The sequence below is a fragment of the Alligator sinensis genome, unplaced genomic scaffold, assembly GCF_000455745.1.
Source record: "Alligator sinensis unplaced genomic scaffold, ASM45574v1 scaffold318_1, whole genome shotgun sequence".
NCBI classification, from domain to species: domain Eukaryota; kingdom Metazoa; phylum Chordata; order Crocodylia; family Alligatoridae; genus Alligator; species Alligator sinensis.
This window is the reverse complement of record NW_005842421.1, coordinates 183,186-200,225: the sequence shown is the minus strand read 5'-3', so window position 1 is coordinate 200,225 and position 17,040 is coordinate 183,186. Positions and strand designations below refer to the sequence as shown.

Here is a 17,040-nt window from a genome sequence, read left to right as displayed (position 1 = left end):
TGCTTTGGCTCAGAGCCTGCTCCTCCCATCCTCCCCACCATTGCTGGGTCAGCCCAGGCCCACTGCTTCCCCTGCCATGGAGGCCCGGCTTCTCCTCACTCTCAGGCCCAGTCCTCCCCTGTATTGGGCCCAGCCCAGTCCTCCCCTCCCCCCACCACTGCCACATTGGGCCCTGCAGGCAGCGATGATGGAAGGGGGGAGGGGGAGGCCGAGGCCAGAGCCAGTGGCCTTGCCCCCCCACAGCATCCCAACTCGACTGCCCCCTGCGCTGCCACCACCATCACCTGCAAGGAGTAAGCAGGGGGTGAGGCCAGCTCTGGTGGCCTTGCCCCCCGACCTCCACTCCATCATCGCCCTCCCCCTGGTTCCATCTACTCTGTTGCTCTCACTTCCAGGGAGCAGGGCGAGGGAGGGGGGTGAGGCCAGCACAGCTGCATCCCCTGTGTCCCTGCCATCATGGCAGCGCTCCACCACTTCCATTTTCTGTTTAAACGCTTGTTTTGACACTGATTGGCTGTATGTGTGTGCACGTGTGTCGTCAGGCACAGGGGCAGAGTGTGTGTGTGTGTGGGTGTGTGTGTGTTCATCGGGTGAGTCACACACGAACACCCCTCCATACACATGCACCTATGCCTCCCCTCGCACTGCCATACACAAACCCAGCCACCCTCCCCCCAAATTCACCCACACCCCACATACTCACAACTCACAGCCGCCACAAACCTATACCCACTCCCCACAATATACAAGAATAAGACTTCATTTTAAGCTATTGTGCATTCACCACTACGTACACTACACAAATGTATGTAAACCAGGACAAAAAATTTTTTGAAATCAAATTAATGAATGTTGTAGGTGATGACTTTTTAGAATATAATTTGGTATTTTTCTGGTTCTGAGATGGCAAAACCCCTTGCTGAAAGGAGTACTTCCGGGAGCAAGGGGAGGGACTTCTGGTGGCAAAGGTCAGGAGTTAGGGGGTGGGACTTCTGGACACAAGATGGCGACCAAGGGGCGGGGCACCTGTCAAGGGGTGAGGCTACCCATGAGACCCTTGACAGCTTGCCAAAACTTGGTAAGTGGCCCTCCATCCAAAATAATTGCCCGCCCCATCCTAAAGTGATTTAAGCCTTTGTTTGCTACTTTGGTATTATTAGTATTACTGCCACCAGTCCCTTGCTCAGACTTTGGTGGTACATAAGCCACCAAACAAAGTTGCCATATTTGGTAACCAAAGCCAGCAAATCAGAAATCTTGCATTCCATGCTTTTGGATATATTACCTTGTGCCTTTCACTGGATTGTTGTTGCATGGTTCCCAATGACCAGATCCAACTATGCTTGCTTCTATGTAATACCCAACCAACTCCTTTGCATCTTGGGGTTCTGTCCAAGTGACAACGACTGAGGTGTCTGTATTCCTGGTTGGTATAATACGGCCAGGAGCTTTTGGAATATCTGGTGGGGGAAAAACCAAAACCAAATGAATGACCAGTAACGTTGGAATTGTGCTGTACTATAGACTATAGTTTACATTCTTTTTTTGGTTGCACTAGTGTGAATCCAAATAGCTCCACTGACTTCAGGGCATAACTTCTAGCATAATTCAGCCTTATGTTTTAAAAGCCGTGGGTCCTTACTGTGACTACTATCTTAGATTTTCTTTCACAAAAAGGAGTCTCTGTGTCCATGCAAGTGTTATAAGCACCATATTTTTTTGGTAAAACAGTAATAATTAGGGCTGGTAACATGACCGCCACATGCCCCTGGAGACTGGTGGGGCATGGTGAGCTCCAGCAGGTGGTGGCGGCACTGGCGGTGGGGGCAGGAGTGTGGTGGTAGTAAGCAGGGATCTCCTGCAGGCAGTCGTGGAGCAGGCGGGGGTGTGGGGGACGAGCACTGAACAGAGGTCAGTGACCACCTGCAGACACTGCCAGCAGCATCGGTGGTGGCCAGCAGCAATCATGGACTGCCCACATGCGCTGCTGGTGGTGTCGGTGGTGGAGAGAGGGGTGGCAAGCAGCGACCACCTGCAGGTGCCGCTAGCAGTGTTGGTGGTGCCTTTTCATAGGGGGTGCACTGTCATGCTCAGGGTGTGCATGTGCACCCCCTACACATCACCAAGGGCTGACAATATAGAGGAATTATTTTCAGCGAAAAACTGCAAACAAAAAACGAGTGTGATTTTTGGATGAATTCCCTCTCCCCCCTTGTGCAATTTTCTTTTCACGTATTTAACTTTTACTAAATTACTTGCGGTCTTTGCTGCAGTTTTTGTATCTGCCATTAAATATACAATGGATCAATAACTCAGGTCATGATTAACTATGTAAAAAATAACATATCACTATCTACAGTCCACAGTAGTGCCAACCATGTAAAACCCATAAGTCTTCTTCCTGTAAAATAATGTAACCATTATATAGTCTCAGAGACTGTACAATATACCTGGTGATGTACTTACCAAGTTTATCACCCACCACAGTTGATTCTGTTGCTTCACAGGGCTCACCAATGCCAGCTGAATTACAACAGCGAACACGGAAATGATAAGATTTCCCCTCAGCCAAATCAAAAACAGCAAAACGAGGAGATTTTACAGGGATCTCAGTGTTCACTCTCTGCCAGTTCTCGGTGCCTGCAATACACTGCAATCAAAAGGAGAAACAGTTTTTAGGACAAATATTCCGAGTACAAAGCTTAGAAAATTATCTAGGATGTCAAGCAGTTCCATCTGGACTGCCAAAGGCACAGCTATTATGGAAGAAAGACCCTGTACTCTTCTGTTCGGCAAGGCCTCACAATGAATTAATAGATTTCTCATCTTTCAGGTGATCACTGATTCCAGAGTCCATACCTATGGGCAATGCCATAGCAAGGAAGTTTGGTGCCTGGGGCAAGACCAAAAAACACCACCCCCAAACTTCAATTATTATAAAAATAAATCATTTTAATTGTGTGCCAAATAAGAAAAATATTACATTTTTTACCATATATACAACATACTTTCTGGGTTGGTTTGGGGGACCATGGCTTTGCAGGGAGTGGGAGAGGTGGGTTATACCACCCCTACTTTGGGTTTTACTAGGGCAAAAGTGGGCCATACCAATGTCTGTTGCAGGGAAGGAGCATGGGCTATACCAGTGCAGGTGCACGGCCCTACCAATGCAGCTGAGGAGGAGGGAGGAGGGTGGGAGGCAGCACTGTATGAATGCTGCCGGGAAGCAAGTGGACTGTACCAATGGTGTGGGGTTGGGCGGAGGACTGTACCAAACTGGGCTCTGGCAGGGGGGGAGGTGTGGTGGAACTCCCTGGATGGCCCTGAGCATGGTGTGAGGGAGGGGCATGGTGGCTCATGAGGAGCCATTGGCATGCGGGGAGGGGCGGGCATCCCACATGGGCTGTGCCATGGGTGGCTCCTGCTGGGGAGGCAGGAATGGAGAGCCCCAAGCCGCCAACTGCAGCCAAAGCAATAGGGGCAATGGCAGCCAGATATGAGCCTAGGAGGTTCTATGTTAACCCCTCGCAGGTCACTTGCACAGCCCTGTCCTGAACAAAGTGTTTTAACACTTGCTCAGACTTTAGTTTTCAGAATGTGAAAAGAAGCATCTTCCACAAGAAGTTTTGCAGATATCTCAAATCACCAAAGAGACAATACATTATCATCACAGTGCTTGTTGAAGCTCCCTGGCCACTACAATGTGCTCGTTAGCGTGGCTGGCATCACAGTGTCTTGGCAGGGAGATCCCCTATTCTCTAATAAATCTAGGGACTGCGATCATTGGAGTGCACTGTGAGTGGCTGTACAGTTAAGATGGTCTTTTGTGCACTCTTTTCTATTACAATGAACCATGATCTGAGCTAGATTTTTCAAAAAACAAAAATGTTTTAATTATTAATGTTTTTAAAAAAACAATTAAGGTTTTAATGTGTGGCTAATTTTCGCTGATACAGAAGTGATATATTTGGGCTAAGTACAGAAAGTCAAAAAGCCCGAGGCTGAATCGATTCAGTCTTTAGACATTAATCTAAGCTGCATAGATTGAACCAATAAACAAGTGAATAGACGTTCACTTTTGATTCCAGAAATGCATCCACATGACTGCAGTGGCCCATAGCGGTTACCTAAAGGCACTATTTCAGATGACAGCCCTCAGTTTGTTTTTGAAGAGTTTCAAAGAAAATGAAAACAATGTTATCAGAGAACACAACAGCTGATCCATGTCATCCAGCATCCAATGAGTTAACAAGTGCTTTTTTCATACAGATATTTAAAAGAACACACAGGCAGAAATGAAGGGTAAAGCTTGCCACACCGGGTTGCCAATTTTCCCTAAACTGAAAATTGGCCTACTCCCATTATCTGCTTTTCAGAAAACCTCAGCAGAGCCACCATTTATGTCAATAAATTGATTTACTTCATTTACATTGTAAGATCATTCAAATTTCATGAGATGGATTGGAAATAGAACAGAGTAAAGAACCCACAAAGTCTGTTGTTTTCCTTAATTGTTTTTTGAGAAACATTAATAATTAAAACATTTTTGTTTTTTGAAAAACAATAATTAAAACATTATTGTTTTTTGAAAAATCTAGCTCAGATCATAGTTCATCATAATAGAAAAGAGTGCACATAAGACCATCTTAACTGTACAGCCACTCACAGTGCACTGTGACAATTATTCCTGGACCAAGGGAGGGAAGTGGATGAGACAGTTATTGCCAGAAGGATGCCAATACCTGAATGAAACAGGTATTGTCAGAAGCAGAGATAAATGGAGAACCACAAAGGATCATATAGATCAGCAGTAACATGATGAAGGTTAAGGAAAGACAAAGGGCACTTAAATTAAAACTGACAATTGTGCAATTACTGGAAAAGACAAATGATGGTTATTTGTATTGACCTGAACGAGCATATGAAAATGTCAATGAAGAGGATGGTTGTGAGAGCACAGAAGCCTCTCTGAGGGATACCTCCAAGCACAATGTACATACAGATCTCCCACAAGACTATCCCACAAGACTAACTTTCTGTATAAAATAGCCCAGGACTACAATTCTCTGTTTCCTCCATACTAACCCCTTATGTTGAAAGTCTGTCAGCCTATATCTACCAGAATGCTATGTCATGATGCAATGCAAAGTGGAGGATCTTATAGGCACATTGTTTTCTCTTTCATGAAGACTTTTTTTCTTGTTAATTCTCTGTTGCAGTTTTCCTTAATCAAGAGTAAAAGTTATTCCTGAGCGAATGTTCAAGTTTTATTCACTAAGCACGGAAAATTCACAAGTCTGAAAAATGATGGGTACCATAATTTGGAAAAAATATTAGGCAAGATGGCAGAATATACTTTAGAGATGACATGCCATTTGACACTGATGCTATTTTACCTTTTCCACAAAATACATGACACCCTCATGGCCTCGCTCTCCAGGAGGTTTCCAGCTGAGCACCACATAGTTTTTAGTAGCTTCAATAACTTGGAGGTTTGAAGGTGGCCCAGGAACAACACCCTCTGTAGAACAGGATAGAAGAGAGAGAAATATATGTTTGAGTCAGCCAGCTAAGCTAGGAAAGTCCTCAGCCCTTATCCAGGTGCTCTAGTAAATACATCAATAGATTTGTTTGTGTTGCATTAGACAACCTTAAAGTTGAGTGATTTTAAAAGTCTTTAAAAATGTGCCTACTTACTTGAATTTCTGAATTATTGCTGGGTTGAAAATATTTAAAAGTATCCCATTAGAAAACTATGAACCACTCTTTAGGAGTATTTTTCTCTCAAAATATAATTGAACTGAAAATCACCAAAATACTGTTTCTCTTTAAATTTGCAGTATCTGTGTGTTTATTTGGACAACATACACAGGGATAGATATTTTAAGGTACAGTGATTCTAGCTGGGAAGACTTTGGTCTGATCCAAAGTCCATTGAATTTAATGAAGATTGGCTTCAATAAGCTTCTATCGGCTTCAGTAAGCTTCAGTTTCAGTAAGCATCAGATTCCATTGGCTTCGATAAACTTCAGATCAGATTGTTTAAAGAGAAAGTACATATTTACCTGTTGGTTCTTCCTCAGTAACAATAATCTGTCCAGTCCAGGGGGCAGAAGGATGACCTGAAACAGAGTGCAGAATTAACTCAGGAGTCAGAGAAATGAGAAAGTGTTTTTAAACAGAAAAGAGGGCTTTTATTTATTGCTCATACCAAGCCTTTACACTAATGATTTCCTGTAAATTCCATCTAGAGGTATGTCTATACTGCAGTTGCTACTGCCACTTGTTAGTCAAGCTTAGCTTAATCAACTAGCTTAAGTACTGCTAGCAGCATAGCAAGGCTGCTACAACATCTAGCCAAGAAGCTGAACAATACTTAAATGGTTAGCCTCCACTGAGCTCCATGCTACTGTAGCTACTACACTGCTGGTTGTACTTGAGGATGGACATACTCCTGAATGATACTGAATGTTCTGAGAAAGGCTTGTAAAGAATAATTAGGATATTTACTCATATCACTTTAAAAAATCCACACACAGGAGATAAAGAAATGGGCGGATGTGATATTACACTGGAGCCCACTAATAGCTTTGTCTCTAACTTGGCACCTCTTTCTCTATACTGAAGAAATGTTTTGGTGCTAGCAAGTTTTCAATAAGGGAAACTGATAGAAGAATGCCAGAATAAAGGCTCATTTCCAGGATCCTGCAGATGGACTGGCTAAAGGGATTGTATTCAAAATGACAGAAAGTCTGCAATGGTTACTGTACTATGTCAGGACTGAAGCAGAAAAATTGAGAAGGTAGGATTATCAAATGAGATGGCTGGGAAAGGACTGTACTTTGATGAACTAAGTTTGCAGGTACTATAATGTTTTTCTTTCATGAATTTTTAGAAAGGTCAGTAAGTACTCTTCTCCTCATTTAACAGATGAGGAAAATGAGATACAAAGAGATCATATGACCCTAGAGAAACTGTCTGAAGGAGGCTGGCGGTAACATTTTCAGAAGCAAAAAGGAGTTACAAGCTTATTGTCCTGGTTCAAAAGATATGTTGATACTTAGGTGCCTAAGTCTCATAAGGCATATCTACACATGTAATTAATGCAAAGTCATAAACTCTGGAGCTTATTGCTCTGGTGTATATTGCTTCCGGACACACCATTTGAATGCATGCCTGGGACTGCAGCATGTTGAGTCAGGTCAATGCAGCCCTGGGTGGCAGAGGGCCCTGGAAGTCATGCCAGACCGGGACTGCTCCTCTGAGCTCATTGTATTGTGGAGGGGCTGGCTGGGCCACAAGGGTGCTTCAGTGTGGGGCTAGGCAGCAGGCAGCCCCCACACTGAAACACCCTTGTGCCCCTGCCAGCTGGGTTAGCATCTACATGTGCAATGCTGCAGAGTAAAAAACTGTGGAGTTTATTAGTTTACTTCAGCTTAATAGGGGCACACGTGTAAGCATATCATGTTTACTGCTGAGCTAATTAGTCAACTCGCAGTACACGTCTTGTGTAGATGCACCCACTGAGAGTCAACTTAAGTTACTACTAAAAATGGGTTTTAACCTCCTAAGTCACGTAGGAGCCACGAAGGCACTTTTCAGACTTTGTCTCCCAAGGGAATTTGGGTCATATTTTAATCCCATTTATACTGGTTAAAATCAGAATTAACTCCATTTTCTACAATGAATCCAAACTAAGCTTACAATGTGACCAAAACTGAATGTCCACTGGGCTAAACTATTTCTTGCTGAAGTATCTTTGAAGTCATTGAGGTCATATTACAGAAGAATTTGGCCAGCATATTTTTCCATTTGAACTGTATTTTCCATACTATACAATTTAACAGATCACTCATTAAAGGAGTTGGCAAGTTTCTAGAAGCTGCTGTTTTTCTTTTTCTCTGCTTGGTTGCTCTCATAATATCAAGTTGCAACACAAGGTTCACAGTTGCTAACAGAAACTACCCCACTGCCTTGCTATTAGTCACAACTGATATGATTTTAGGTAGCTTTTTTGGAATGTCTTATATAACCAGCTTGAAAAATGCCAACTTAGGCACCTGATCCTGTCCCTCTACAGCGTGTTCAATCAGCTGGGCCTTCTTATGCCATTCTCAAGCACTTTAGAATGAAGTTGGCTGCAATGCCAGCTATTCCAAAGAAAAAAAAGACAAGAATCAAACTGCTGATGTAGGAGTTTTCTATCCAGGGAACATACTTCCCTGCTCCTTTTCTTGTTTTCCTGCACTCCAGTTACCTAGAGGAAAGCTTTGGATAGAGGGCTTTCTTTTTTTTAGAATAAATTTTACAAGAAAGAGTAGATGAACTTGTTGGAAATCCAAATTGCCAAAGGAAGAAGATATGTTTTTGCATTGCTCCCTCTTGTGGAAACTTTGAAGGCTTACACATCATGATTCCATGACTGATAATTTTTTTAGCCCCTTAGGGAATATATCAAAACATCTCACTTCTAAGTCTGGCTCTGTCAGCAGGATCCAGAGCTGCCACCGGATCAGAAACTCGGGATGGTATGCTTATTCCAGCATTATTCACAGCTCGGACTCGGAATATGTATGAGCGACCTTCTATCAAACCCGTGACGGGGAAACGAGCAAACTTCACTGGAGTGTCATTGCATTGGGTCCAGTTGGTGGTACCAACCTCACATCTGAAAGAACAAATAAATGTGATACTGAAAATGGACAGAGGAAGAAAACTCTGAACACAACCTCTTACTACTCTAAATAGTTGTTCATATACATTGGCTTGCTTGTACCAATTTGCTCAGCACTCATGTATTGCCAACATAAGAACATCTGCACAAAGATGTCAAAGCTCAAGTACCTTGTGTGAATGCTGGCAATAAATTCCCTGCAGCTACACTGCCTCTTTCATGAAGTACAGAAGGAAAGGGATTTAAGGCTATTCCTTTTAGAGACCTCACTTCAATGCTTATAGCCTTTGACGTGTAGCTCAAGATGATCAATGAGCATTTCAGCTTCAGCATAAACTAAGGAAAATCAAACCCCAGTCACCCTTAGTGCTTACAGGGGGTGCATACCTCAACTTTTGTGCCCATTACTGAGAATTTTCACCTCTGCTGTACATCCAACAAATATAGTGAGTTTTACTGGGCAAAAAACATAGTTTAAGAGCCAAATTCTATTTCACAGGTGGGATAAGCATCAGCCTACCAATTTTGAACCAGTGGGCAGTCCTGTGGGCCAGATGGCCCAGCCCTAAGGACATAACTTTAACACCTCTGATTTAGTCCATAGAAAAGCTGTCATTTCTGATGTTTTTGCTTGTAATGGGGCATGTCTACATGGGACACCTTAATGAGCAGTGGACTGTCTACCGTGCATTAGTGCGTTACAGCAAAAATCGTGCTAATGTGCTAATCACAGGCAGAGGGAGAAGAAATTATTTGGGAAGGTGGAGCATATGTGTGCTCTGCCCACCCCCTCCACCCAGCAAGTAAGTCTGTGGGGGGAAGGAGCGGGGGAAAGGGGTAGGGAACAGGCCATGGTGGGGGCCCCCCTCACCTTGGGGGCCTCAATCTGCACCCCCACCAGTCCTTTCCACTTCACAGAATAAATTGATACTTCCCTGCTGTGCTGGGCAGTCAGTGATCCACATGCTGGGCTGCAATCCTGGCTGCGTTCATGCCCATGCCCCCCTACTGCAGCCACCCAGAGCCTGTGGCTGGGCTGCCTTGAGGTCCTACCCACTGCCCCATGCTTGGGGGGCTGAGCCCTGTTTACCTTGGCCTTCTGCTGCCATGGTGCTAATGCACAGTAGAATGTCTTCTGCATATTACGTGTTGGAAAAAAGTTCACCTTTGCTACTGCACATTAGCACAGCTACTGTGCCTTTATCTAGTACCCCATTTTAGTGATACTAAACATAATGCACAGTAGCAAAGGCACATGAATGAATTTGTAGATGCACCCTCAGAGTAGCACCCAAAGGATTCAGTTAGAAAGACCTGGTAGATCAGGCACAGGGCTGGGACTCAGGACATGTGGGTTTAACTCCCACAACCTTTCTTCAGCAAGTCACTCAGGGCATTTAGGCAGGTACAAAGAAACTTTTCAACAATCCCCTAGCACACAGCTGAATCTTTCTGTGTCTCATACCTTTGAAAGTCAGGCCCTTATGGCGTTTACATATGTGCTCTGTAATTAGAGTAGCTGCGAGAGCTGCTCTAATTAAAGTGTCCGGAGCATTACGTCTATTATTGTCGCTGCACTGCAATGGCAGCGGGGCTGCTTTAACTAAAGTTCATCTAACAAGCTTTAGTTAAAGCGGCCCTGCCACCATTTTTCAGTGTGGGGATGCTGCTACACATGATGCTGGAGTCTGTTGGAACATAGGAATTACCACACTCCAGCAGATTTAATTTAGCAAGTCTGCTCAGATGCACTGTAATTATAGTGCATTAGAGCAGGCTCACTGCACATGTATAGGAGCCAGTGAGTGAGGGCCTTTTTTTCTTTTAAAGGGCTGGGACACTGGGGCCAAGTGTGGCAGCCATTGATGGGACTGGGAGAGTGGGCAGGGGATGGGGCCTGTTCGATTTGGATATGGCTGTTCAGATATGGCTGAATCGATTCAGGACAGTGATTTAAATCACCGAATCGAATCACTGTCCCCCAAATTGGCCAAATCTGAAGCGAATACTAGCTGCTTCACACAGGCCTAGTAAGTAATGGTAATACCATCCCTTGTATTTGATCACTACATTTTATTCCTCTATGTCCTCTGTTTTTGAACAACAACAATCAGTAATAGAATTACAGATAAAGCATGATATAAATACTGACTTATCAATGAAATATCCAAGGATGTGGCTTCCTCCATCAACAGCTGGTTGTTTCCAGGAGATGATGACATAATCTTTGTTAGCATCTAAGCATTGAACATCCAGGGGTGAACCAGGAGCTCCTGCAATTTCAGCATCTGTATCTATGAAAATGGAGATATAATGTTTTGAATATGCATGACAGCTATTTCAAGGTTACTCTCTAAAGTCCAAATGCTGTTCCTATTTGGTAGGAAGTTTTTGCACTAACTTCAGTGGGACCGTGATTGGGTCCAACATCCCCCTAAAAATTCTACATTTCTTTCCCTTTTGCAACAACTTAATAACATTCAATATGCTGAGGCATATTACAATAATTGATACAGACACTTTGAAACAAACCAGAATCATGCATCTTGATTAGGATGCTGTCATGCATACTTAAACTAAAATCTCTTGGCTGATGAAATGACATTCTGATGACTTATTTTAAGTAAAATGGAAAACTCGATTCTTCAAGCAGAGGTGTTCTGGCAATGTTATCTAGTCCTTGAATATACAGTGTTGTAATTTTCAAGGGCATGCTTTCCATTTTTGTGATCTCTCTGACACAGACAGATAGATAGGTAATTTATTAAATTACAAGTTGATGAGATATTGCTAGAACACTGACCGTCACTATAGTCCAGTTAAGATTAATTTCCCCCACAAAAGGTGACCAGGTTTTTACCAGGCACTCCCTGAAATATTCATCTTTATGAAATGATAATTTTCTAGAATATCAAACTAAGGAATAGAACAAAACCTTTTTTTTTTTAAGGAAACACTAGTATTTCTCTTCTAAGGCAGATGAACTAGAATTGACAATACAAGCAGTGACTATTTTTATAAATCAAATCCCAAGCCATTTTTCTTATTAAAAAAATTCTGAGTATATTTTAATTGAAAAGAGTGAATCAAGTGAGCATGATATTTTCACACACTTTTGCACTACTTGATCTTAGTTTGGTTTGGGAGAAAAACAGTTGTTGCAGTTTGAAACTGTCAGAATCCGATTTTCATATTTCCAGCAGTTCCTTCAGTCTGAAGAAGGGGTTTGATTCTGGTCTTGAAGGTTAGGGACATAAGTTACACATAAACTGGTTTGTGATCAGAAACTGGTTTAAACCTGTAACAGAACAGAAGTTCAGTGCATATAAACCAGTTTCAAAATGGCTGAAACTAGTTTAAGATAAACCTGGTTGAATGTAGTATCAGACTTAACTGAATTAGGTCAAATCAGTTTATGAAACTTCTGTCCCAGACCCCTTCCTAGTTCAAGTTAAATCACAGCCCCCCCAGCATCCCAGAATGCTTTGCAGCCCTGGTCTGAGCTGTGTTGTCTGCTCCAGAGAGCAAGGTTGGCCCTGCCCCTCTGCTCTCTAGCTGGAGCAGTGAGAGCTGACTGACAAGGGGATGGAGGTGGGAAACCCAGCTAGGGACTGCAGCCAGGTTTGCTTGTAGGGGGAGAGAAGGGGCAGCCCCTGCCAGACTTTTCCCCGCTGGAGTGGAGGAGGCAGGAGGTGAGGGCAGGCAGGCTCAGGCACAGGGGAGGGAGGGGGATTTAAACTCCCTCTCTCACCAGCATGACACACCAGCTGAGGTCTGTTTGGCAGGAGGCTGGCAGAAGATGAGCAGATTCCGCCCCCTCCCACCTCTGGCAGAGACTGAGGCAAGTAGTTGATAAGGGGAGGGGGAGGGGGTATATTTCCCCTTGGCTCCCATTGGGGAGGGGGAAGAGGCTGGGGAGCTGGGGCTGGAGGGACTGGCCCCCTGCCACCTGTGAGCACAAGGCCAAGCCCTGCAGGACCAGACTGAGAGGTGGGAGGTGTTGGCAAAGACCTTGCATGATCCTCACATATATATGCTAGAGGCAGAGTTAAGGGAACAGATGGTCCCGGACTGGTAGGGGTGGTGTGACCAAAGAAAGCAGAGAACTACATTTACATTGTAAAGCAGAACCTGTAAAAAGTGGGAGACCTAAGCAGAGACAAAAGACAATTAATGCATGAGGGTCCTGCCAAAGGTGCTACAGGTGACAAGTATAGTAGTGTCAAGGCAACCAAAGGGGAGACGGGGATGCAAGTGTGCCTGTAAAAACTCAAGTAGAGACGATGCCTGTGGGATCCTCACTTCAACACCTATGACCACCTGCTGATTCCCCAAGAAGGACTTTCTGAATGCCTGGCTGTAAGAAGATACTCTGTCCTCAGGATTACATGAGACTTATGCATGGCTTTCTCTTGTCTTTTTGGTTTAGTATGTTCCATTTTAAATTAGACTAAGCTATGTGTGCTCTCACTGTGTTTTACTGGGCTGTATCTTAGCTTAGGTGAAGATTTTTGGTTGTTTTTTGTTGTGTGTTTGAGGTTTCAAATTGCTGTGTTCAATACATGCTTGCTTCAGAGAAAGGACTACTCTTGTTTAAGCTTTTATGAATTCAATGCCACTACCTTTTTCCCCAACCACCCCCTCCTCAGCCTAGCAGGGACTGCCCTCCCTTCCCCAAGTAGGGCAGGGGCAGAAGCCTGGCAGGCACTGCCTGCCCACCCAAGCAGACCTGGGCTGGGATCCTGTGTGGGCCAGGGAGGGGCTTTAAACCCCCACCCTCCAGTGTGCTAACCCCAGGCTGGGGCCTGGCTACTCCCTCTCTGCTCAAGCAGGGAGCAGGGAAAAGATTTGGAGCTTCAGTCCCTTCCCTTTGGCAGTGGCTGGCAGGCTGGGAGACATGCTCTAGTGCCCCTGGCTTCTGGCCTTAGCCACTGCAGGCTTGTGGCTGGATTTTCTGAATCAAAAGGGAATGTCTGTTCCCTTGCTTTTCCTTTTAATCTCTGTAGTTTAGACTAACCTGTAAAGACTGAATCAATTCAGCCTCAGGCTTTTTGACTATCTGTACTTAGCCATATTGATGAGAATCAGGAGTAAATACATTGAGGAAACTCATAGCAACAGCATAAAACCACAGTATCAGGGAGAAGATTTAAGCATGAGGAATTCAGACATGCTAGAGTGCTTACCCATACCCTTTGAGGTTTGACTATTACTATACTACACTACACAGATACACTCATTTTGGAAAGGAAACTGTAGAAGGATAAGTATGTTCTTCCTTTCATATGTTTATTACAAGTCTGAGGCCCTAGGTATCAGAGAAGCCTTGATTTAGTATCTGTTTTTAGGCCAACCTTATCTAAAACTTTCAAAGCCAAAGTGTAGAACTAGATACAGGGGCCTGAAATTGTTTATGCAACCAGATCCTCATTCTTGGGACAGGACCTGTTTGTATAGCTGTAAGTACCTTAACATACTTGTTGGAAAAAATAAACATTCTGTAACCTTTCCAAGAAGTCTGTGTGAAAAGTTTTCACAGAAAAGCCATTGTTTCTGACCAGATCAACATCAGTTTATGCAATTACTCCTGGCATTTTCTCAATCCTGTTGTGAGCTACTTAAGAGAACAGAGGTAGGGGGTGGAGTTAAACAAAAAGGATCTGCAGACTTGAAGGAAAATAGTGCTTTAGTTAATTAAGCATTTTTACATGTTATCTATAAACATGAATTTTAAATATGCTTGGTCTTCCAGAATATTACCACATTTTCTATTATTTATTATAATGGCCCATTTTACAATATTTTTCCAACTCTTATTCTTTCTAGCTCCAAAATAAATACTTTGGAACCTTTGGAAAAGACCCAATTATACCATAACCCCTTGTGGATATTAAAATATTATTTGAACATTCAAGGACTATGCCAAAGCTACTTGAGTCTGGACTCTGTATGTTCCTCACCCCCCCTGCAGTATCAGTGTTATATTACATAACTCATATTTTATAGAATAAATTATTCATTTAATATAGCAACATTATAAACATTATTAGTATTATTAATAATGCAATTTTTTAAAGTGTATGCCATAGTGACTGTTTGAAAGGCTTTCATTGTTAATATTTATCACATGGTAGGATCTGAGGTACCACAGATTCTCTTCAATACTTATATTAGGAAATAACTGTGATAAATTCCCACTGATGTAAGCAATACCATATTTCCCCCCTATTCATAGATTCACAGATTCATAGATGTTAGGGTTGGAAGGGACCTCAATAGATCATCGAGTCCGACCCCCTGCGTAGGCAGGAAAGAGGGCTGGGTTTAGAAACTGTGAAGAAGTTCTTCCTAATGTCCAGTCTAAATCTGCTCTCTGCTAGCTTATGGCCATTATTTCTTGTAACCCCCAGGGGCGCCTTGGTGAGTAAGGCCTCACCAATTCCCTTCTGTGCCCCCATGATGAACTTATAGGCAGCCACAAGGTCGCCTCTCAACCTTCTCTTGCGGAGGCTGAAGTGGTCCAGGTGCCCCAGTCTCTCCTCATAGGGCTTGGTCTGCAAGCCCTTAACCATATGAGTGGCCCTTCTCTGGACCCTCTCCAGGTTATCCACATCCCTCTTGAAGTGCGGTGCCCAAAATTGCACGCAGTATTCCAACTGCGGTCTGACCAGCGCCCGATTGAGGGGAAGTATTGTTTGCTTACAAATGCTTACTTGATAGCAGTGACCACTGTATGGAAACAGTAGGTGCCAAAGCACTTTCCAAACTCTGTCAAATGTGTTCCTAACCTAGACCTGATCCTAAGCATTGCTCTGCACTCACAGGCTTAGGGCTAGGTATCAGGATGTGTATACACACCACTGAAGGGCAACCAGTTGGGATTAAATATGGCAGTTGACCACCTATATAAAGCAATTGGCTAGGATAGGAAGTGAAGAAAATATTTAACTGAAATTGTACGGAAAATCTAAGTAAGCAAGAATTTAATAATAATTAAATAAGCAAGTACGTAATTACGTAAGCAATTATCTTAATTAGGATTTGGCAAAGACAGCATGATTAACTTCCATACCACTTTGAAAAGTGTCAGGAGGACTTCAGTAGTTATTAATGATTAAGAACTCAGTTCTGTATTTCATGCAAAAGGTGTAACAGTAGCAAGAATGATCATTTATTTATAATTTTTTCACAGTGTTTTCTTGTCACAGCTGTACATTTCAATGGTTTCTTTCTACGAAGTGTGAATATCTATGCTCTTGATAGGTTTTCCAAGCAGGCTGTTATCTGTCTCTCTCTGGGTTCTGCTGAATTTGGCAAAGTTTAAAAAATGACTCTGGTCATGTGAAAAACCCCCCAATTTCCAAAGTATTTAGCATTAGCATCGCACACCACAGCTGCCTTTGGCAGCTGAGACAGGTATAGAATCAGTGCATGGACCAGTGAAATCTGATAGTTCAGAACTTTCTTAAAGGAATATTCTTTCTAACAGAACTTTTCATTATACAAAAATATAAAACTGACACACAAAAAGTTATTCTTAGTGGGTTGTGAATTTTAAATATATTCTAGTCTAGAGACTGACTCACCTTCCCTATTTGATATCTATTCTATTGGATCATATTGTCTTGTGTGTTAGAACACCTCAGAATTCTTGCACAAAATCTTAGTCAAAAACTGTGATCTGAAATTAGCAAATAAATTGCCCCAAGAACTCATTAACCATTTAAGTGAGTTTTTCTTCTTTATGATTAGTGTGCAACACTGTTCAAAGATGTATCAAGAAAAGATTGTAAAACTGCACCAATTCAGTGACTTTCTCATCTGAATCATGATTATGCTGGTATGGTCCAAATATCCTCTTCCATATGGCAGTGTCACCAGACCAAAGGTATCCTATCACATTTTCTAAGTGACAATAATGGGAAATTATCATACTATAAATGGGTATTTCTTCAATGTCATGTCATTCTACCCATCTTAAACAACTCTGTAACCACATTTACTTGCTGCTTGTGTAATTCATAGGGTAGCATCACCTGTCTTACCTCGAACAAAGACATAACTGCTGTACTGTTCATAGTAGTCTCCCATCACGACACGTAGAGTATAAAGACCTTCATCTTCCTTGTTTGCGTGTGTAAGGGTTAGCGTAGCTCGTTCCCCACTCCAATGCATATTAACCCATTTGGAGGGTGTAATAAGAACTCCTAGAAGTTAGATTGTTTCATAAAGAGAGGCGGCAAAATTAAATCTATCCCTAAATACAGTGAAACTCATAGTACAGACCATCTTTAATAGACAATTTCTTGTTAAGAAACAATCACAATGTCCCCCTAACTCTGATCTTGCATCAGTTTTAAAGTGAA

General features: G+C 42.8%; 1 protein-coding gene across 5 annotated transcripts in view; it reads right to left on the bottom strand.

Moving 5' to 3' along the window:
* The window catches only part of MYOM1 (myomesin 1), a 110,699-nt gene that overhangs the window by 52,952 nt on the left and 40,707 nt on the right, over positions 1-17,040 (bottom strand). For all 5 annotated transcript variants that reach the window (XM_025211681.1, XM_025211683.1, XM_025211684.1 and 2 more), the window contains exons 10-16: positions 16,720-16,881; positions 10,827-10,968; positions 8,469-8,668; positions 6,066-6,122; positions 5,397-5,521; positions 2,467-2,650; positions 1,286-1,460 (exon numbers count right to left, since the gene is read on the bottom strand). In XM_025211681.1, coding sequence (XP_025067466.1) covers positions 1,286-1,460; positions 2,467-2,650; positions 5,397-5,521; positions 6,066-6,122; positions 8,469-8,668; positions 10,827-10,968; positions 16,720-16,881 — 1,045 coding nt within the window. The remainder of the gene's footprint in view (positions 1-1,285; positions 1,461-2,466; positions 2,651-5,396; positions 5,522-6,065; positions 6,123-8,468; positions 8,669-10,826; positions 10,969-16,719; positions 16,882-17,040) is intronic.